Source organism: Miscanthus floridulus, chromosome 13 (assembly GCF_019320115.1).
Source record: "Miscanthus floridulus cultivar M001 chromosome 13, ASM1932011v1, whole genome shotgun sequence".
Taxonomy (NCBI): Eukaryota; Viridiplantae; Streptophyta; class Magnoliopsida; order Poales; family Poaceae; genus Miscanthus; species Miscanthus floridulus.
In genome coordinates this window covers 36,009,323-36,033,128 of record NC_089592.1, presented here as the reverse complement: position 1 = coordinate 36,033,128, position 23,806 = coordinate 36,009,323, and the positions used below count along the sequence as shown (strand labels likewise).

General features: G+C 42.6%; 2 protein-coding genes across 5 annotated transcripts; both read left to right on the top strand.

The window, feature by feature from the left end:
- Nucleotides 1-4,732: 4,732 nt before the first annotated feature.
- LOC136499022 (two-component response regulator ORR12-like) lies at nt 4,733-5,521 on the top strand. Its single transcript, XM_066494716.1, has 5 exons — nt 4,733-4,826; nt 4,910-4,956; nt 5,064-5,141; nt 5,289-5,359; nt 5,440-5,521. The coding sequence occupies exons 1-5, from the start codon at nt 4,733-4,735 to the stop codon at nt 5,519-5,521; spliced, it is 372 nt and encodes a 123-aa protein (XP_066350813.1).
- A 13,703-nt stretch (nt 5,522-19,224) lies between these two features.
- LOC136501774 (synaptotagmin-5-like) lies at nt 19,225-21,956 on the top strand. Of its 4 annotated transcripts, none has more exons than XR_010770370.1 (6): nt 19,225-20,050; nt 20,140-20,204; nt 20,808-20,955; nt 21,047-21,197; nt 21,272-21,499; nt 21,593-21,956. XR_010770370.1 is itself a non-coding variant. In XM_066497310.1 (5 exons), the coding sequence occupies exons 3-5, from the start codon at nt 20,882-20,884 to the stop codon at nt 21,443-21,445; spliced, it is 399 nt and encodes a 132-aa protein (XP_066353407.1). In that variant the 5' UTR covers nt 19,226-20,050; nt 20,140-20,204; nt 20,808-20,881; the 3' UTR covers nt 21,446-21,956. The 4 variants fall into 4 exon arrangements, 1 of the variants encoding a protein (XP_066353407.1); XR_010770369.1 differs by having other exon boundaries at nt 21,586-21,956; XR_010770371.1 differs by having other exon boundaries at nt 19,225-20,055; nt 21,272-21,956.
- The last annotated feature ends 1,850 nt before the right edge of the window (nt 21,957-23,806 follow it).

Below are 23,806 nucleotides of genomic sequence, written 5' to 3'. Positions count from 1 at the left end.
CTGCCACCTGCAATAGGGTAGAACAAACCCTGAGTACTCAATTGTACTCCACAAGACTTACTCGTCAGGAGAAAAGAAAAGACTCCAAAGGTATGCAAGGCTATCTGGCTTGTGGGTTTATTGCATCTGTAGAGGCATTATTAAACGTGTGTCCTTATATTCAATTTTATTAGCAGTCATCATTAGTTTATTAACTACCATTCTATGTAAGCATATGTGCTACTTTCAAGCAGGTGGTAAACAATCAGAACTATTTTTTCATCTTTCATATTTTAGTTCTTACTACGGTGCTAGATTGTAGACAAGACATACTGGATTACCCGGTGATTCACGAATCAATGTGCCCAGCTGGGTACCCCGAAACACACGCCCCGCTTGTACACCAAGCATAAGCAGGACCAACCCACCACTCTCCTGTCAAGGGGTCTAGGTCCCCGTCCAAACTTAGACTCCAAGCTCCCACACCTAAGTTTCGGACTTAGTGTGGTGATTAGACCTCCACTATCCTCACCTCCAATCAGTCGGTCCGGAAAGAGCCAAAACCCATGACAAGAGAGCAACAAGCCTTCCTTGCTCCCATAAAAAAGTATGAGCTCAGGATAATAAGTCTATGACTTGACTAGAACCCAATGCAATGGCTGGTCCTTAATCGACATGGACGGAACAAGTGCAATCTGAGCCTCGCTCGAATACCAAACCAAGTCTAGATCCAAAGTACCATTCTGCTCGGTCTTCAATTATCATATATATATATATATTCCATGTGATAGTAATATAATAACAACAATAATATATTTTTTATCTCTCGTAAGTGATAGACAATCGCTCGACTTCTACCGAAGTCCTGTAGCATAGCAATCTACACGATCCTATCATTCTAGTAAGACTCATAGGATAAGGATATATATATGCAAGTGGGTTTTCATTCAACTCCTTAAAACTTAATGCACAAGCATAAAATAAAGTGCAGAATAATAGGGGTTATGCACTGGGGTTTGTCTGGGTAAGATATAACCAAACATTAGCATTCCATCATGGCGACATGATCAATAAGGCACCATCTTTTCTGCTACTCTAGTCGACTCTAGATCCATCGGTGTTCCTATTATGACATTCATGGATACACGCGGAAAACGTAATTAATCAACGGCAACCGCAACATTTAAAATACGATTACACCGCTAGGCTACCGGGATAGCTCTAACGACTAACATACTAGGCTACGTATCCACATTGTGGAACAAGGCGCTAATTTCCCACAATGTTTTAGTTATAAAATTCCTAGGTGTTTCATTATTTCCTTTTATTTACTATATGTATAAAGTAAGGCTCATTAGTTACCTCAGCAAACTAATTATTCAGAAGCTACAAAAATTACAGCGAGCACCTAATAATGTTAGAAATCTACTGTAAAAATTTTAGAGCCAACACTACTATGCATTCATCACAACAATTCCTACAAATTTATGTTTTAACAATATTAAGCATCTCAAATTAATTAGATTACTCTTGAAAATTCTATGAAACTATATGAATAAAATACACTAGAAGATAGATCATAATTTTAGGAACATAATAAAATAAGTTTCATAATTTTTGAATCTCTACACAAATTTATATTGAATTTACAAATTTACTCTAGAGACTAAATTAGAAAAGGCTTAGAAAACGAAAAAGGCCGGTGGCGACCTAATCGGCCTAGCAGCCCAGCGCGGGGGCAGCCACGCGCGCGTCACGACGGCCCAGCGCGGCCTAAGACCGGAAGGCCCGTGCATGCTCGCATTTTGCAAAAGAACCCCCAGACTAATCAATTATTACGCAACACCTTCGATCACTATTGCATGAGAGACGTATTTTACATTAAGGACCTTGGAACATGTTGCCTTCACAACGAGGCGGTCCCTGGCATACCCACGCGCGATGGCACGGCACACCGACAGCAACGGTGGTTACGCCGGGCGAGCTGGACGCGCTGCGACAAGGATAAAGGGCCGACCACCATCTACGACTAAACCCGCAAGCATGGATGGCGGTTGAAAACTCAATGGTATACTGCTAGGAGCGGTAGCGGCGTGGCCGATCCTACAAGCCTACACACTCCAAGGGGAGTAGAGGTGGTGGAGAGGCATCAGTAGCTCACCTAGGTGCATGCCCAAAGATGGTTGAAGAAGGGAAACGCTAGGGCAGGCTGACCACGTGTGCCCGCACCACTCGGCGGCGCTATGAGCGCGGCACTGACGTGTCACCTTGCCACCAACGAACGCTCTAGCCAAAACAACACGAGCACCGAATAGGGGGAATCAAACCGAGTTCAGAGATACGATCAATCGAATTGCTAACAGCCCTACAGGCGTTGCCCGCAGTTTCCCGAGCATGGCGGTGATTTTTGACCGGCGACGAGCCAATCGCCAAATTGGCCGACCACAATGCTTGTCTGCGCCTTGGTGAGGGCCGGGCTACTAGATAACAACCTAGGCTTCTTGCTGGTGCGAGGAATCGGACTACGAAGCCTCGAGCAAGGTGAATTAGAAAGGCGGGAAGTGCGGTGCCCAGGCCGTGGTCACGTCGAGGGAAAAGCATGACTCTGGTCAGTGGTGGCAGCGAGCTTGCACACACAAGCAACAAGGCTAGGTGGTTGGCGCGACACGTGTAACTTGAAGTGGAGGGACCCGAACGAGGGTGCATCGACGTCAGCTGGCGGCCAGGGTGGACAGGGGTGATGTAGGATGGCTCGAGTGCTCGATATGGTAGGTGGATTGAAGGGTGAGACGGGCGCCACGTCTACCGAGTCTAACCCGCCACGGCCACGGTATGCTCTGCGCGCGGCACCACGGCCAGTCGCCTAAGCACGATGTGTGCACAGCAGCGAGCCAAATCACAGACGATGTGCGACCTCAACGATGTGCGTGAGCTAGGCAACGGCAATGGCCTGACTGCGGCCTAAGCCCCAGCCCCAGTGCCTAGAGACTAGAGCTATAGATAGCCATGCAACTCGCAAAACGATAGCTCGGTCCAAAGCTCAATTTTTTTGGCCTGGCCTGTCCATGTGGCCAGCGTGCCTATGCCAGTCCAGCCTAGTGGAGTACGTTGTGCTTGGGCTACCCCCAAGGCCCTTTGGGCGGCCCAGCCTGACCCGCTAAATAATAGCAAGACTAGTGCGCTCCCTGCGACATATGTACACAGCTGCAGTCCACATATGTAGTCCAAGCCCCGTCACGGCATGAAGACTCGGATTCACTTATACATTCTGCGATCTCAATTTTGTGTGAATACCGATGATAGGATTGGATCGAGGTTGCAAAATTAGGTGTGGTTTTGAGGATAAGTTAGAGCACATTAGGAAAACCGTAAACGCACATCATGCTAGAGCTAGTTTATGTTTTTTTTTTCTAGCGGTAGTTTTATTTGATCCCTAGTTTAAAGGTTTTCAATTAGGCACCCAATTTACCTCCCACCTCCTCTTGCGTGCTGACAGGAACCTTTCGACCTCTTTTAGGTCTATTTTTGTCACAAGAGTATTATGGCGAACTTTGTGTCTTCTATAATGAGAACGGTTCATAATCTATGTGATAATCTAGACTAGTGTTAGTGACTCCAACTAGTTGTGTTGCTGTTTGAAGCAAATCTCCAGTTATGACCATCAACCACTATATCTCTATGACTCTTTTGTCCTTGGAGACACATAACTAGTTGTCATGCGCCACTACTCTGGGTTTGTCGCCAACCTATTTTTGATGGGCCAAGAGTGAAGCTCCCTTCTAGAGTTGTGATAGTTGTTAATTTCTAATTTGTGCACATATTAGCCTACATTCAATCATGCGACCATGCTTATAAATAGGAAACATGCATCTAGTATTATATTTACCAATGAGTTAGCGCAATAGGTATGTTTGTAGCCAACTTAATAAATTCCTTGTTTCATGTGAGAAATTCAAGTTATTAACATGATGTAGCATTATGAGAGTGTTAAAACCCTCCGAATGCTATGCCTATGATCTGGTTAACATTGGTGCTCCTAGAATTAAGGGCAAATTTGGTTCCCAAGCGAGCATAGCTCACCTCGCTGGCTTGAGCAAGCTTACCTTGCTGGCGCTAGCGAGCCAAATTTGTTTGCCTGTGGAAGTAAGGAAAAAAGCTTGTTAGCTTAGGTCCTAAGAAAGCCTTACTAAGCTACAAAACGACCATGTCCTTTTGGTTTTTGACCCAGCAAGGTTGTATATTACTCATCAAGAGAACCAAACATATCCTGAATGATTCTTAGTTCATGCAAGGTCAAAACATGCAATGAAATGCTTTTATGATTAAAAATATAGCTAGGGTCCACCTCAGATACGCTCTATATCCGACGGATGTACTCACTCATGTTAAAAGATATGATAGTTATATCCTACTATTATTTACTATTTTCTCTACATTAAGGATAGTATCAGTATACCTACTGACGTATTCCGTATCTTAAGGATATCATTTGTATAATTGCAAACTTGTCATTTATTTGAAAGATATCATCAATATGACTATAACTTATGATTTTCTATCTTAAGGCTATAGATAGTAGCCAGCAAGTATTTGATACTATATTAAATATACCAATAGTATAACCATAAATTTCTATATAAAGAGGTCCACTTTGGGTTCATTCCATCACCAACATCGCAACACAAACAATCCAGTATCAAAGGATTGCAAGGTTGTCCTCAAAGGAAGGAATAGGAAGTTGCAAGAGAGTATCATGGACACTGTTGCTCCACATGTACTCATAGTTGATGACACCTTTGTTGATCGCCTTGTGGCATCTCGAGTCTTAAAGAGTTGTAACATTCAAGGTATAATGGATTGAGTTTTCTATGCTTTCACTCAATTTCTTTGATTTAAATTTTCCCTTTTAAATAATATTATTATTTTGTAGTGACAATTCTGGAGGGCCCAAAGCAAGCCTTGGATTTTCTAGATGTGGTATATCAATAGTTTATATAACTAATATTAATAGGAATGCACACAATTTAGTTCATTTGGTTACATACTAGGTTTGACCATGTTTTCAACATAACATTTGTATACAGGAGAATGATGTAAAGCTGATTCTAACCGATTATTGTATGCCTGGTATGACTGGGTATGATCTTCTAATGGAGGTGAAGGTAGACTCTTTTCCTAAAGAAAAATAACTTCTAATATCCATGTTCGTATAGTTTCATGATATATGTTGTGTTGAATGTTTTATGTTTGTGTCTTGAAACATATAGAAACCTTATCAGTTATTAACTGAATTTGTTACACCCACTCAGGAATCACCAAAGTTGAAGCACATCCCTGTGGTGATCATGTCTAGTGACAACATCCCTAAAAGAATGCAAAAGTGAGTGAAGCTTAAATCTATAAAGCAGTTGCATTATATACACCAATATCATCCATATACTTAATTTATGTCATATGCAGGTGCCTGGATGCAGGGGCAAAGGAGTATATCATAAAGCCTATCAAAGCTATTGACGTGCCCCGTATTTTGAGCTACATTTGATAAGCTAATGAGGGAAAGGAATAAAGGAACAAAAGAATTCACTATAGGGTTCTATTTTCAATTATCTATGAATTATTCTAAGAAGTCCTTGCATGGTCTTCTTTTTTTCATCAATTATGTGTAATTTGCTTCAACTTTAATTAGACAATTTGTGTTCTTTTTCTTAAAGTTGTGTGTATCTTTGATCCATATGATGTATGTTATCTTATAAGCTTAATATGATGATGGATCATATCATGGCTTGTCATGAGAAATGAGTTAAATTTTGTCAAAGAATATGATGGTTTCTTATCAATATTTTAACTATGTGCCCGTAAAAAGTGAGGAAAGGATCTGGTTTCGGTTATAGTGGGAGAAGGTTTCCACTAGTTCTACCAATGTGTCTCTACTATAGAGTGCCTTATCAAGGCTAACCCATAACTCTGCTTCTAAGTATCTCCACGAGCTTCACCACTAACAAGGATAATAACTATTCACACCAGATGGTATTTTGAGCTACCACAAATTATTGCATAGAAAGTCCACATTGCTCTCCTAAAAAATAAAATATATAATTTGAGACTCAAGCCACACCTCTAGGCTCACATGTTTTATCAGGCATAGACATACAATTTCTCACAAACTTATCATTCATTTTTTAGCCAAACCTGCAATGTGAGGCCTCGCACATAACCTCTTTTGCCATCCCACAAATACTGATTGCACATAGCATTGCAATATTTTATCCTTTCGGTCCATGTTGTGTAACCTTTGGTCGATTATTTGAGTATAAAAAAATTACAATATGAGAAAAGAATATATCTTCTAGTAAGGTGTAGACCTTGTGGAGACCTAAATTTTTTACATAATGTTATATGTATCTGAATCCATATATATGAAAAGTATAGAAACTTCAATAAAAAGAAGGAAATAATTCACAATGGCCCCATGCAAGCATGCATAGGCTATTGGAATAAATGGACTTGGCCCAATTGAAAACTCAAATTATTCCAAATAAATCTCAAGGGCCCATTCATTTGTTGAAAGTGTAGTATGGTGTGGAGCTTTAGTCCCAACTTGCTAGTTGAAGTGGAGGATGGCATGTTTAAATATGAAAGCCACGTGTGTGGAGGAAGAGAATGGAACTCCACATGTGCCTGCTTGCTCGCCAAGCTAGAGGTGGGGGCGAAGGGTGTGACACTTGCGTGAATGGTCTGTCACAATTCAGCCCTAGACCGTGTGGTAGTGTGGCCTTCTTTTCTAGTTTTATTTTTTGATTGATTGGATTTTAAGTCTTAGATTTGGATTTAGATTATATATATGACCTATTGTACACCACAAAAAATCAATATGTTCAAGGTAGGGTTTGCCTCTTTTGGCTGCTGTGTTGCCATCATAGTCTCTCCACCCCGAGCGCCTATGTGCATAATAGATCGTTAGAGAAGATTTCTAGAAAATGCCATCGTTGCCATCATGCACTAGGAGTGTGGCATCTGACCTAGTGTGAAATGGGCTCATGGTGATCCATTTGTTGTGTGGGGTGGTGAGGGGATCAGGTGCTACAACTACCTTGGTTGTTGCGGGTGAGTTTGACCAATATATAAGGTTTCTAGAGTCCATACCCCTATCCATGGATTAACCATTTTACATTATGCCAGGATTAAAGTGTAAGTGAGTTGGTGGTAGTATGTGATTCACACAATCTACAAAGTGGGTCTAAGCCTTTTGGACTTTGTGGTGTAGCAAATGGTATCATAGCCGACCTTCATGGATGTGTGTGGGTGAAGGATGTGAACATAGGGAGCATGGCACGTGTGGGCCTAGTGTGTGGCGCACGACATGGCACATGTTCTAACATTGGACACATAGCTGTGTTGGTGAGATGACGAGGCCATCAGGTCTGCCTAGGTTGAATAAGGCCCCATGGTGGTCTGTGTGTGTGTGTTGATGTGAAATTATGGGGGCTTTAGTCATAGCTTATTTGCTAAGGGTGGGTTAGACCAACATATAAGGCTTCTAGAGTCTATACCACCATCTTAGGTTAACCCTTTTATGCTAAGTGAGGAAGAAAGTGTAATGGGTTGGTGGTATTGTGTGGTTCACACAACATGCAGAGTCCATCTAAGACATTTGGACTTTGAAGTGTCAAAGAGAAAGGTTAAATAAGGTTTTTGGTATGGGCCTAGTGCAACTGCTCACGCTATTCACCATGTTTCGTCTTCCGTCCAAGTGAGGTAGTGCTCTATACAATCACCTTTATTAGTAGCATATTTGACCTATCTTCTCATCATCATCAACAATATCTCTCCTCCTCCACCACCAGCCACAAAAACTACATCTAAAATTGAGAAATATGATTGTTGATATTTCTTATGCTTAAATAGATAATTATACAAGCGCATGGAATATTGTTATAGCATTTGACGAGAGTCAAACATAGGGGTATGTCAAGTCCCAAGGAGAAAGACTCTCAGCCGAGAGACCCCGACCGCCCCATCTAGGATCAGGCAGAGCCCAAGCACTCCCACGACCATTGCTCAGGGCTTGGGGGCCCTCTAGAGCCCTAGGCTCCTGACCAATGATAGCTTGACCTTGATCCTCAGCTCAATCTAGCCCGAGCTAGTGCTCAAATAGGAATACAATGCCTCGAGCATTGTGGCAAAACCACCTAAAATAGCATGCTTCTGGAGGCGCTCGTCTTCCACCAGACGCTAAGCACCCCGAGAGTAAGCTACATCGGACGGTTCCATCGAGCACACCCCAAGGGAGAACTCGAACAATCTATGTTTTTCACCCATGATCCAATAATGAGAATGAGTTTACATCACTTAGTCCATTTCATACAACAATAGTTCTCAAAAATACATTATTACAATACCAAGTTCAGAGTGCGGAATTTAAACAACGGAATTGAAATAAACATCTAACAATAAGATACAAGGATCTGTCTGTGCCCACTAGAAGAATCCTCCACATAATAGTCACTCCTCAAGCTACACCTGCAACAGGGGTAAATAAACTCTGAGTACACAATGTACTCACAAGACTTACTCGACTAGTTGGAATAATTTCCTGACTCCAAAGGATATGATAAGCTTTATGGTTTGTTGGGTTTCCTTTTTGTTTGCAAAAAGCATTACTAGTAGTGAATCCTTATGTATGTGTTTTATTAGCAGTCATGATTAGTTCATTAGCTAACCATTCTATGTAGGCACCTATTCTACTTTCAAGCAAGAGTTGAGCAATCAGATCCGTTCATTCCCTTTCATCTTTCAGTTCTTACTACGGTGCTAGATCATAGCCAAGACATACCATATTACACGATGATTCATGAACCAATGTATCCTAGCTAGGTACCCCAAAATACATGCCCCACTTATACCCTAGGCACAAGCAAGACCAACCCACCACTCTCCTGTTAAGGGGTTTAGGTCCCCATCCAAACTTTAACTCCAAGCCCCACTCCTGAGTCCTGGACTCAGTGTGGTGCTTAGACCTCCACCATCCCCATCTCCAATCAGTCAGTCCGGAAAGAGCTGGAACCCATGACAAGAGAGCAACGAGCCTTCTCGCTCTCATAAGCAAGTATGTGCTCAGGATAATAAGTCTGTGACCTGACTAGAATCCACTACAATGGACGGTCCTTAATCGACTTAGATAGGGAAAACAGTGTAACTAAGCTATGCCCCATTAGCCGTAGGACACAACCTATTACACCCACCAATACCCATACCATATCCCTGCTCGGTCTCCATTTCCTTTTACCATTTTGTCATGAGAGTAATAGTAATCACCTATTGTGAGTAACGGCAGGTTACTCACGCTACCGATAGCCTAAGCATAGCAGCTACTCGACCTAAGCTAGTAGGACTCATAGGTAGGTTTATCTATCCATGTCGTTTCAATATAGATCCTATAATAGAAATGCACATCATAGACATATATATTCAGTGATTATAAAAAAAGGGTTATGCACCGGGGCTTACCTTGGACAGGTGGATTGTCAGCTAAGTCAGTCAGTGACAGCTCTAGGACCTCCTCCTACATGAGGATCTCCTCCTCATACTCCTCGATCACCTCCTCGTACTCGTGATCACCGGTGGTCACGATCTCCATCAACTCGTTCTCTACATGCATACAATGATGATGCAACACTAGTATTTATGCAACAACAACTCTTAAAATAAGAATACACATGCTAAGCTACTAAGCTAGCTCTAATGACTAAGGCACTAAGCTAACTATCATCTTTACCAAATAGATTCCAAGCTCACCCTACAAATGCTTAATTTTTATAAACCAATATCATGTCATTATTCATTTAGCCTTAATGAGTATTTAGCTACCATATTAAATAGTCTATTTTAGGGCTACAAAAATTACAGTGAGCACATAATAATACAATGAAGCTACTATAAAAATTTCAGGGTTTTTGCTAACACCAATCTACCACAAAAATTCCTACAATAATTAACTTAATAATATTGAGCACTCTCAAATGATTTAATAGCTCCTGGTAAATATATTAGATAGAGCATAATTTTTGGATACCTACATGATTTTATAAGATATACCAAAGATCATCTCAAAAAATATATTAGAAAACTATTTCTAATTCCTCATGAAAAAGAAAAACGTATTCTCTCGCCTGGACCACACGCGCGGCCCACGCAACGCAGCGCGTGCGTGAGCGCACGATGGCCCGTGGTGCGGCCGACGTGGCATCGGCCCATGCGGAGATGGCCCGTGACAGGGAAATCCCTCGTGCGCTGATGATTTTGTAAAATAGTCCTCGCACTTCTCCCAAATTACAACTAAGTACTAACACTATTTCCCACTCTCTCATAACTTCTCACTTAACCCCCTGGACTTTCCCTAACTTACCCACGCGCACCCTCGGTGACTCCGTGCACGGCGGCGCGGCGAGCGGCGGCACTGAGCGCTTACGCTGGCCACCTAGGACCCACGCAGGCCCACCTAACGGGTCGATCACCATCTCCAACCCTAGCGGCTATGCTAAGCGGTGGTGTAGGGTGGCACAACTGGTTGGGGAAAGCTGCAGTGATGCGCGGCCATCCGCGATGGTGGCGCCATTGCTCCGGTGAGCTAGGGAAGCTACAGGCCTAATTGATCAACACATGAGCATTAGGAGGCTACCATGGATCTACCTGAGGTGATGGTTGGGGTGGATGATGATGGAGGATGGCTAGCCATGTGTGGTCGAGCCATGCGGTGGTGCACCACGGTGACACGGTCGTGTCAGCAGCAATGGGGAGGCGGTAGCACTCCCACTGGCATGCACATGGTGGAGAGGGAGCCAAGGAGAGCTAGTGGTGTAGAGGAATTTGCGTGGGGTGAAGTGGTGAAGGCTGGCCATGACGCGGGTGGTGACGGTTCATAATGGCACGGTGGTGGGCAAAGCTCCAAAATTGGAGCCCGACTAAGCTACAATCAAAGCGAGGTGGGAACGGCTAGAGACGGGACATGAGGGTGGAGACGCGGGCACGAGGAATTGATGAGAGGTGCTCGCTCTCTAACTCACCATGACCATGACACGATGGTGGTGAAAAAATAGGGGGAGAAAGAGAGAAACGGGGCGCGGCGGTGGGCTTTGCTTGTCCTTGCCTTGGCGAGAAACGGTCGGCAAGTTCATGGAGACCTACACGCAAACACTAGCAGACAGGCATGTGCGTGCCCTATCACTATGGCCCGTGCGGCTACAGTGTCATAAATGACATGGCGACGGTAGCACGGCCACATGTGCGTGACATCAAAGCGGGCCAGCAACGCAACACGGTGCAGTGGATGCGACGACGATGCGATGACAGCGAGAGCATCACGATGTGAGGTAGCAGTGGCAAACATGATGGTAGTGTAGCACAAACACGATGGTAGTGCAGCGCGAGATAGGGCAGGCGGTAGCAGCAGCGGCTCCGCGCGATGGGGCCAGCGGCAGCAGCGGTGGCTTCGCGCTGATGGCCAGCGGCAGCCGAGCCATGGCCAGGCTAGAGATGGCCATGGTTGGCCACATGTGGCATCGTGCACACACGTGACCATGTGCGTGGTGTGGGGAGGCCATGCGGTGACCACGCACCCGGCGCCAACCAACCCAAGACATGTGACGCGCATGAATTTTAAAGCGCTCAACATGACCAAACGGTTGCTCTAGGAGCCAAACTAGCTTCACCATGCTCAAGATGGCACATGAGACTACCAAATTGAGCTATAACACTACACCACCCTTTAACCCAATCTCTCACAATAAATTGCTAAACATAGCAATGTCTAGCTGTTGGCAAACTTGAAAATTTCTAAGTTTTTGTGCTCGATTTGTTTTCAATTTGTGATTTCTAAGCTAGTGGAAATATTAGCTAGTAATATCATTTTTTGGTCACAAGTATTTCACTGTCATCTACAAAGTTTGCACTTCAAACTTTATTTAAGTATCACATACATGTTCTATAGCATTTTTGCTTAATAAAAATTGGTTTGAAACCCTACTTGATGACTGTACAAATCATGGAGCAACTTTCGTTTAGCGTTTTTGTTGATTGTTTTGAGTTACATAAATTTATCTACACACTTTATCACATGCATTAACACATAAACATGATGCTCATGACATATTTTAGTAGATAATTTATGGTGTAACACCAAGGGTGTTACAAGCATCAACCAGCCTACCGAGCGTCTAAGGCTTGGGGTTCCCCGCCACTGCCCCGACCAATGGGAGCACAACACTATCGCCCACTCCTCCAACAAAGTCATGCAGGTGGCCTAACACAAAGGGACAAATCCCTCCACAAGATCCTAGGGCGCAGGGGCTCCTAGGCCCGCTCATCAGCCCTCGAGCTGGGCGCCTTCACTGCTTAGGAATCCTTGAGAAGGCTCACCTGATGGAGGCCGGTCCAAGGAGATAGCCCCTGGCAGTAAGATGCTAGGACATCAGAGATGTCAGGCGATGCCTACAACTCCTCTAACTCCACAACAAGCCGAGGTCCATCCATGACACAGTAGCACCCTCCTAGAAGAAGGCTATAGACTGTAGCTTCCGAACTGCCTTTTACCCAACCTTCCTTGGAGTATAAGGGGAAAGTTGGCCCCCGCAAGAGGGGGGATCATTTCTTCCACCTCCATTCACTAGGCGGCTAGGCAACCGAGAGCTCAGCCAAGAATAGACCAACTAGGAGGAGTAGCCAAGCGCTCCTCCCCATCAACCCAGCAAGAACAATCGAGGAGCATTTCCCTTACTCACTAGGGAACTCGACCTCATCATCGACGTGCCTTAGGATAGCACCGAGCGATCCACTACCAAACTCTCTTTCTGCTTCACTGCAACCCCCTAATTTGGATGCTCTGGAATACAAAGATCAACCCACTGCTAGACGTAGGGCCTTCATAGCCCAAACCAGGATACATCACTGTGCCTCGCCCATGTTCCCAAGTACCTGAGCCATCGAAGACCCACACTCAGTGACATCCGATGAACAACAATGCTTGCCATGGCAACAAACCTATGACAGCTGGCGCGCCAGGTAGAGGAGTGTGTCAACTATAACTATGGCTCTACGGTGGCCAGAGCCACCCGCCTCATTGTCGAAGCAAGAGGCACCGCCCTATAAGGCGAGGTGCACTTCCTCAATGAGATCTCCATCGCAGTCGACACCTTCGTCCTAGCTAGGTTCTCAACTTTAGGAGCTTGGCCTACATTGCCGACTGCCATGACGAGCTTCATCCGCTCAAGGAGGCCAAGCCAATAGACAATGAGTCCCTAGCATTGTGTCCTCTGTCAGGCCTCTTAGGAATAGATCTTGAGATCTTTGCCCATTAGATCTGGCTTGGCTTAGGCCCAAAGCCCACCATGTTAGAATGTTGCGAGATATTCTACATGCTGGCAAACATCCACTACCAAATTGCCACCGGCAAGGTTCTACCGCCGCTTGACTGCTTCTGGTATTACCTGTTGGATCTTCTGTATGGGATCTAGAACGGGGCGACATCATTCCAGTTGGAGCTAGAGCTCCTCGTCAGTCGAGAGGCATCACAGGGCACCGTCCTCTTGGGCGCGGCACTACAAGGTTCTACCTCTAATGCCACGCCACATGATTGCAACACCACTAATTTAGTTGCCATAGGTGGGTCATATTGCAACCTTTCCATAAAATGGTTGCAATATGTGCCTATAATGCAACGGACTAAATTTGTTGCAATATATGTGGTTTGTCGTTGCAACAGGCTTGTGCTACTGCAACCATTTAAGAATTGTGTTGCAATTAGTTGGCATTATTGCAATGGCACTTTTGAGTTGCAATAGTATTGGTTTTCGTTGCAATTACTTGGTGTTATTGCAACTATATTGGATTTGGTTGCTTTTGCTTGTAACTATTGCCACGGTTATTATGGGTTGCAATAATGTTCCATGGTGTTGCAATTGCTAAGGTGGTTATTGCAACAAGATTTTCGAATGTATGCAATAGCATGTTCCTATTGCCATGGTTTTCTAGGGTTGTAATAATCTTTTGTGGCATTGCAATTGTTAAGTACTTATTGCAACTACAATCCTAAATGGTCACAATATCATGTTAATATTGCCATGGTTTTTTGTGTTGCTATAGGTTACCGCTGATGCAACGGCGTAAAAGTGTTGCAATATACAAAATTGGTTGCAATATACAAAATGCTCCACGCATTAGACTACCCTTGATGCAACGGCCTAAGAGTGTTGCAATATACCAAAAATAGTTGCAATAGACAAAATGCTCCACACATGTCTGAATAATGTATTCTATTAACAAAAAAATGTTCCACGGAGGATTTGATCCCAGGAACTAAAGTACAAGCAAACACTCATCTACCACTAGGTTACTATTGTTTTTCCTTTCATAAGCAGCACTATTGTTTGTCCAAGGATTATTCTAATGAACCTTTTTTGTGTAACCATGATGCATGCATCCTCGCCCCCCTGCCGGCCTGCACCGCGGTCACGTGCACGACGCTCGCGAAGCACCACGGCGGCTTGATCCGTGGCCCGGAGTTCAGGAGCCTCCACCGCCACCGGCGTCGGGCGGCTCAGCTGCGACGGCCCAATGTGCACGCTCACGGGTTGGAGGTGGTACTCTAGGTTTTACCTCTGATGTAACGGCTTAAAAGTGTTGCAATATACCAAAAATGGTTGCAATAGATAAAATTATAACACAAAAATTTCATTGGCAGGCGTTGCCACGGTAACCGTGGTTTAAAGTTTGCACCACGACTCATTAAAGAATTAAAGAATATCATGATATTATCACTAAGCATATGTCATGATATTATCACTCCTTTCTTATTAAGGTATTGTTTTACATACATTGTTAAATGTACATTTTACAATGCAATATTTAATTAAATACATAAATGAAAATTTAATTAAATATTATCAAGTGTGTGTCTTGATATTACTATGACCTCACTAACATTTAGCAACTACGTATGTGCTGCACTTAGTCGGCCCACAAGCTACCTGAGCTAGCAACAGCAGGCCGGGCTAGCTCATCTCACAGCGCAATTAGCTGGCTGACTCTGCTACAAGGTCTCTAATTGCAAAGGCCCAGATTTGCACGTCAGGCTCTCACATGTCAGATGTGTAGTCATAGGCGGCAAAGCGCGTGGCCTTGCTAACAAGTAATACTAAAATAAAATATAATGTTCACCACCTACGAGAATTACAAACTAGCTTAATGGTTTGCCTGGTGCTTTGGAACTCCTAGTACACGGTTCAAAGTGGTTGGGCAGCAAAATATTAGAGAGTTTTTTTCAAACTTTTTTCTAGTTTTTTTTATTTTCCATATTTTCCTAAGCGTGCAAAATACAATTAGTATATATTTTCTTAAGTGCTAACACAATGTACAAAGTGAATGCTATAGGTTTTAGTGGTGAAAGATATTTTTGTAGAAGATATTCTTTATTGTAAGTTTATGGGACAAAAATATGTTGCCACGTCAATTTATAGAATTTTTTGATCAAATTTAGATATTATTCTAATTATTATTATTATATGCTAAAAATTATTATTATATGCTAAAAAACATATACGTTCTCATCTAAAAGAACGATATGTACATAACTTGCATTGTGGTCTTTCGGATGGACAAATCCACATTACTTTCATTTGTGATACTTGCATTGTAGTTTTCTGGATGAGCATCTAACGTTGAGTGTCATCGCCGCTTATCACCGGTGAATGCCCGAGCGAACACGCGGCTCAATGCCGACTGTGGTCATTTGGCGCTCAAGATGTGCTCAATAAAATGCTTGAGACGGAGAGAGAAAGAAGGACTTGTAGTTGAGGTTATTCAGGGAGTTATCTTGTAAGGCACAAAACCAAATTTTAGATCTATAACAAATGAATACACACGACTAGCTCAATGGTTGTGCTCTTTGGTTGGACAGTGTAGGCCGCGGTTCGACTACGCGATGGAGCATACTTTTTCTGAATTATTCCCTTTTTATTTCCCTCCTTTTAAAAAACAAGGAGAGTGTAGGGTTCGAACCCGCAACCTCAGATCACAAAGAGTGCCAGCAATACCACTAAACCATTACTTCAATTGCGATGATGTGAGGATGGTTTATTCTAGTGGACATCTCGCGACCACGTGGCAGCATCGGGATGGTTGAGCTGCTTCGCCCTGGACCACGTGGCGTGCTGAGCTTGCTGCCCGCAGCGTATTTTTTTAATCTATACTTAAAACTTGTAACTGGTATTTCTCAGTCATAGTAACTTCAAATTTGATGGTTTTTTTCTAATTTTTTGTAAAATCACGACCTTTCATGTAATCTCATTTGTTTGCCTACTACATTACAAAATCGATATTTTATGTATAGTTTTTATATAGCTTCTTTTCTTCCACCAAAAAAGAATAGATAAAAGATGTTTTTTGCATAACAATTGGTAACATAACTTTATATTTTCTAATGTCATGGTAATTCTAAGGTTCTAACAAATTTTGAGGTGCATACGAGTTCGAATATGTAAAGTGCTACTTAAATCTCAAAGTTTGACTTGAGTTACTACAAACTATGTGTGGGATGTCTCCATTTGTGAACAATGTATGCTCCAACTTTATCAAAATACTTAATTTTTTTACAAGCTTAATTATGAACCAAAAATATGTTGCCACATCAATTTGTAGAATTTTTGGATCAAATTTAGATATTATTGTAATTATTATTTGCTATTTTGGAGATAAAATTTTGAATTGTCTCTAGAAGACAACATAATTTTTCTCCGTCTCTCATACATGGTTTCTAATGGAACATATGAATCTAAAAAATATTTTTGTGCAATTTTTTGAATCTTATTGGAGGGACACGTAGTTCAACTTAGGATTACTTTCAATAAAGACATAGAAAGTCAATTAAATGATAGAAAATACCAAATCTACTTAGAAATTATTGAAACTCCTACATGACAACTTATATGTTGCCTATTACATTTGAAAAATGTATTCATCGTATTTAATATAGTTTATGTACAAGTTGCTTCACAAAGGTGCCTTAATTTCTTATTTTAAAAAAAGTTGCTTCACATAAGCTTTTCAGGCGCTGGGCTGAATTTAGTTTGCCCCCCCCCCCCCCGGCCTCCTTCTTCGATCCAATGGCGCCAGCTCAAAAATTTCGCACAGTCAATTGACGTTACTACCCATCCTCCTTCAAAAATCCCCCATATTTTCCATATTTTTTAGGATATTTTCGTAATCTCATCCCGCACCTGCGCCCCAAATCTCATCCGCATCTTGTAATCTCATCCACCACAGGTCATTTTCTCCACCATAGACCGTACCTCCTCAACCGCCGTCGCGCCCCCATCTCCTCCTCCTCCGCCCACTGCTGTGCCCTCATATCCTCCCTCCACCGACTGCCGCAGCGGACACCCTCCTATCCCTCCGGCCCCCGCCACCGCCGGCCCAGGCTCCCAGAGCAGTCGCTGATGCGCCCAGCCATCATCGCGGCGGCCTCCTACCTTGGGTTCCCTCGCGGGATGGCACGGCGGCCGGACGGGGACGGGTACTCCTCGATGGGGTCGAGGAGGACTATCTGGTGGAGGGAGCTCGAGGAGGACGACAACGGCGACCTCGACTTCCTCCTCCCTCCCCGCGTCATTGTAGGGCCCTTCCTACCGCTTCTAACTACCTTCTCCCAAGCCGCTGCATTTTTTATTTAAATGTGAGCTCCTCTGTCTTTGTTAAAGGATGAATAGTCTAGGATTGACTTCACTTTGCGTGAAATGCATGACAAGTATCCATATTGTTTTTCCAGTAAGAATGGTTTCTGAATACTCAGTTGATGTTCTTTGTGAATTGCAGAAAATTAATAACACAATATAGAATTGTTGTAGCAATGGGCAATAGAGCAGCTTTTGTGCTCGCGTTTCTCCTAAGGGCTATATATGGTTGCTTTTCTGTTCCTGGTGCCAGTTGCTTTTGTTCTTGAAAGGTAATACAAGTCTTGTAACATATTTTTCTTACATGCCACCTTGGGAATGGAATTGAGCCTTCTTTCTGCAGGAAAACTGCTCCACCACTTTCATTCAAAGTCTCTCTGAAGTTATTTGTGCATGTGTTATACGGGTAGGTGAGCTTGATCGTTGTTAGTTTTTTTGGGGGGCCAAATGATTGGTATTGACCTGCTATCAAGCTGCATAGATTTCAATGATAAAGCAGTAACAGTTTTAAGAGTCTTCGTGTTCAACTGCATGGGCTCCAAAACCTTGTTTTTGAAGGTCCTATCAAAGATCTATGCTTGAACTTCTATTGCCACCTCTGTGCAAAGATGTTATGCTTCCTCGTTCAGTCATTCGTTCATTAATTGCTCCTTTTCTTGGTGAAAGTGTAGTATTTCTTAATATTTCCTCCCATTGTCATCCCATTTTTCTCTGTTATTTTCCCCTATTGTTATTATACACACACACACACACACTTAGTTTCAGCGACAATTAACAACAAACCAGCCTTTAGCAGCACATAGAACAGCGCAAGTTTTTCTACTGATAGTGGTAGATATATGCAAAACTTATCAAAACTGAGATATTTAAGTAGTCTCGATGGATTGTTCTGTTCATAACTAGCAGTATTTATGATTTCTATTTGTTCCACTTACTTGTACTTATAGCAGTCACTAATCATTTCATTTCTTTTTTATTTTGTTAGGATTTCTGGAGCAATAAACATATATGGCCTTGGTCTAAGTTATGCTAGGACTTGGATACTAGGAATTTTCCTGACTACTTTATCAACTACATCTTGGGCTCTTTGGACAGTTCTTCAGGTATGAAAGTTACAGGAGTTTTTTTTACAGGTTCAAAGAACATAATCAAACAGAACTATTGGCTTGCTCATGACATTTACCTACACAGTACCATCCAAATCTGCCAGTAAAATTTGAAAGTTGCTAGTTTCAGTTGACACTGAGAAAATTTTCCTATGTAATTTATACATTAAAATTTGAAATTATTTGATCCACTCGTTGATGTACTGTTACAATAACTATTCTAAGTAGGCTTCTAGTATTCTGTCCTAACCGTCATCTGACAGAACAAAAACATTTCCTTTCAGTTCTGCCTAGGTTATTTTCAGCTTTCTACAATAGTCGCACTGCCTGCTAATTATACTATACCGTCTGCATCTTTTTTGTCATCTAGTTTATGTATACCACTATTGTTCTTCTACGAATTATGTTTGGGAAAACGGTGTTTTTGCCCCTGTCCGGAAGCTCAATTGTGATTTTACCCTTATTTTTTCAACTTTGTGATTTTACCCCTGTTATTTTGAAACGAAGGAGCCGTTTGCCCCTGATTTGGATGTCCGTTAATTAGGGGGCTGATTAAACGATTTAAAAAAAATAAAACACATAAAATCAAATGCGAAATGACTTAAATGCCCTTCCTCTTCGTTCTTATCTGCTCGTTCTCTTCGCTGCTATCTGCTCGCGACAGCGAGTCCGGGTGGCAACGGCGGCGTCCCTGGCTTCTCTTCCCCGACGCAGACAGGTGAGGCCTCCCCGGCGCGGGATCTGGCGAAGCCCCTCCCCGGCGTGGATCTGGCGAAGCCCCTCCCGACGCAGGCAGGCGAGCCCCTCCCGGCGCGGATCCGGTGCAGACAGAGAACGCCGCGAGGACGAGGCCGAGGAAGGGGAGTGGCTGCAGCATCCGCACGACGCAAGCGGCGGAGAGACGTCGGCTCTGACACGAGCCGTCGCCGCGGCGTGCGCGAACATGGACCCCTCCGCGCTGGTGGACGCGCTGTGCCTCAGCGGCAGGAGCTCCTTCCGCGCGTTCCTCCCGGCGCTGCTTCCTCCTCCGACTCCGACTCCGACCCCTCTCGGGTCTCGGCCCTCGCTCTCGTCGTTGCGTGCCGCGGCTTTAGCCGCCAATTGCCCCACAGTGCGGGTGGGATCCTCCGGCCTCAGATCTGCCTGATGCACGGCTGGTGCGCTTGAGGCTTTGCTGACATTGGGGGTGGTTTCCCGTTTCCTCAGCGCTAGGGGGCTTACTCGCTGCTGCGGCGGGGCGACCAGGTCCGGTGCGATGCGTTCCTCATTCCTCATCTTTCAATTCTAACTTGGTGTATATGACAGGTGTACTGAACTGTATTTTTCGTGTGCAGGGGAGCGTGGGTTCGCAGAGCGCGGTGGCGTCCAAATCCGGCCGACAAGACCGTAAGAACTTAATGTAAGTCCATATCCGTATCTGTGTGTTCGAAAATGATGCTTCAGGATGCATACAGAACAAACAATTCAATTGGTTCTTGTTTTCTGAGGAACCAGCAAATTGACTCCACCTTGGGTTATGTTTGATTTTGATATCTAGAGCTCAGACTTGATTAGGACTAATGTGGTTTTGCAACTTTTGCCATACTGGTATCCGAGGTGAGTTGGAAGTAGGGAGTATGAAAGCTGCATTGTCTGCAGCAAAATCTGGCATTCAACCTATAGCAGATAGCCAGATGCTTGTAGTAATGTAAGCGGCATCTAGCACTTTAGCAGATCAAAATCGCAGTATGGTTAAAATATGGCCTGTGTCCGGTTGTGTTGAAGTTGAAATGATCTCAGGTGTCAAATGGACGTCAATCAATTGTTGTCAAAAAGTATAAATATATGTAGATAGATGTATTCAAATATTCCTATCATGTGACCTAGAGGTTTCAATGTAAAAGTACAATGAGATAGAAATTCACCCATTCATCTCAATTCTCAAACCGCCAAATGGTGAGGATTGCAATTTCTGTAGGGTTTGGAGTCTGTTGGCATGATGATATTCCTGAACATTGTGTAGGTAGCTAGCCATAGCAAGAACTAGAAACTGGCATCATCGTGGAGAATCGTGAAAGGAGATGAGACATATATGGGATGTTGTTTCTTTCTAGAGATTCGATTACATGGCCAGTAAGGAAAGTCATTCCTATTATACCTGGGGATTACAGGTAATTTGATTCGTGGATCCTAATGTCATTCTAGCCTGTATTGTTAAATCACATAGGAAAGATCATAATTCATAACTGATTATATATACAGTGATCTGGAACTGAAGCCTGTTGGTACCTTGGAAGTCAAGCTTGTGCAGGCAAGAGATTTGACAAACAAAGATCTGATAGGAAAATCGGATCCTTTTGCCATTGTATATGTACGCCTATTACCAGACAAAATGAAGAGAAGTAAAACAATTGTAAGTTTAGTTGCTTGTTTGTGAGCTCTGTCTTTTGGGGTTATTTCTAATCGCTTTATTCAACTACTTTACAGAACAATGATCTGAACTCTATCTGGAATGAACACTTTGAGTTTACTGTTGAAGATGCTGATACTCAGAGTGTAACCGTGAAGATTTATGATGATGGCATTCAAGAATCTGAATTGATTGGCTGTGCTCAAGTCAGGCTGAAGGATCTACAACCAGGCAAATTGAAGGATGTCTAGCTAAAACTTGTAAAAGATCTAGAGATTCAAAGGGACAGGAAAGATCGGGGTCAGGTGAGCCTGATTTTCATGAAAGCAGCACTGCTCACTTTTCCTTTCCCTGACCCTAGAAAATAGTCTTATTTCTTTTTCTTTTTGAGGAACAAGCTTTACCATGCCTTGTTATCATCCATCGGGGGTGCTGTCATAGAGGTACATAATATTTTCCTCGTGGCATACATGATTAAAACAGGTGCACCTTGAGCTGCTCTACTGTCCATTTGACATGAAGGAAGAGGCACCAAATCCTTTCGGCTAAACAGGGGCAAAATCACAATTAGGCATAAAAACAAGGGGCAAAATCGCATGGGCATTCATGTCTTTTGTACAAAGTTTAACACCGTTAGGGGTGGATGACGGAGCAGGGGCAAACTGGTGCTTCGTGAATGGCACAGTAGGGGTAAATTCACAAAGTCAAAAAAATAGGGGCAAAATCACAATTTCGATACAAAACAAGGGTACAAACGCAAGAGCCCCATTATGTTTTGGCTCACATGCACATTTTAAGATGACTTGCTAGATTGTGTACATACAGCTATCAAATCTCTCTTCAACTGTTCACAAAATCTGTTAGTTTGTGAAAGAACGTAAGAATCTGTTTGCTACAATAATTTGTTTCTTGAAAAGGTACATGAAATGGTAACCAAGATTCTGTCATTGAAAGGTTTATATGCAGCAATTACTCCCTCCTGTCACAGGTGCTTGTCGTTTTGGAAGTGCCTGTAGTCAAACTTCCAAAACTTTGATTGTCGATAGCCTTTTAATTTATATTGGAAACATGCAAATCATGTGTAGATATTTCATGGATAATATTCTAGTTTTGTTGGGTTTCGTAAATATATTTTAAGGCAATGTGTGATCCCTGGCAACAAGTCTTTGTGACTAAAGGTGGTATAATTTTGGTTCCTAGTTCTTTTGCCTGTGACCTGATGCATTTTGCTAATATTTTTTTGTGGCTACATTATTTCAAGCATCTCAGGATCATTATTTCATAGGATTGAAGATTCTAAACAATCTTGTAACGGAAATGAACCAGGTGAGACACGTAAATATTTTTGAAGTCAGTATAGAGTATACACTCCATAGGTGTTAGCTTCCCTTTTGAATTTGATGTAGCATTAATGCATTCATGTCTCATGTTGTTGCTAGTACTTTGCTTCCTATGATTTATCCTAGTCGAGTTGTTACTCTTGGAAAAATGTATTAACGTCCTTTTATATTTCTTATGTAAATGTCATATTTCCGAAGCAGTAGCTGGGACAATAGCAATGATTTTCAGCTGTTTGGCTGCTTGCAATGTTTTTTTAACAGAAGTGAAAGTGTTTGATCTGAAATCATATAGTCATTTGATGGTTAATTTTACTTTGAATGAATCAGGAAATTTCAAACCCTTTAGTCTTTAATTTATGATTCCAAATTACTTACCTTCAAAATGGTTCAATCCATGTTGTTGCTAAAATAATACAATTTCAGTTTATCTGATGCATATACCAATGTTAATGATTCTTTTAGGAGCAAGATAGAGTTTGAGTGGAGCGAACAAGTGATGGACGGTCAATGTCAAGCTAACCTTTGCTATAGTGCTACACATAGCTTATTACATTTTGAACTGTTCAAAGTAGCTACTGTGAGTCGGATACCTTATGTGTTTCAGTTGTTGTGCGTGTGTTATCGACTAAGTTTGACATTGGATGTGGTTTCATTAATGAGTTGTACGAACAAAGCATATTTTTGATTAATGGATGTCTAAATGCTTCTTTCATCATATATTATTCGGCATGCAATTATTGTTTGAAGCAAACAAAGCGTTACAATATGGACTATCGATAAAATAATTTGGCGTTGCAATATATGATATAGCAACAAACAAACGGTGTTGCAAAAAACATCATACCAATAGAATAGTGTGCGTTGCAATAGAGTCTTCAAACTGTAGCAACATAATAGTTAGCATGGCAATAGAGGGTCCAACAATAGCAACCAATATTGATCGTTGCAATAGAGAGGCAACCTCTAGCAACCAAACATTTACCATGGCAATAGACGGATGCACCTATAGCAACCACAATGATTAGTGTTGCAATAGAGAGGCTACCTCTAGCAACCAAAAATTTATCGTAGCAATAGATGGTTCCACCTATAGCAACCATCGAGATAGCGTGGCAATAGAGGGTCCATCTATTGCAATGCTATTGATGCGTTGCAATAAGGTCTATTGCAACACCAAATATCGTTGCTACTGCACCTATTGCCACACTTTGGGTTCGTGGCAATAGGTATTTCTGGTGTTGCAATAGGGGAAAATATATTGCAACACCAAAG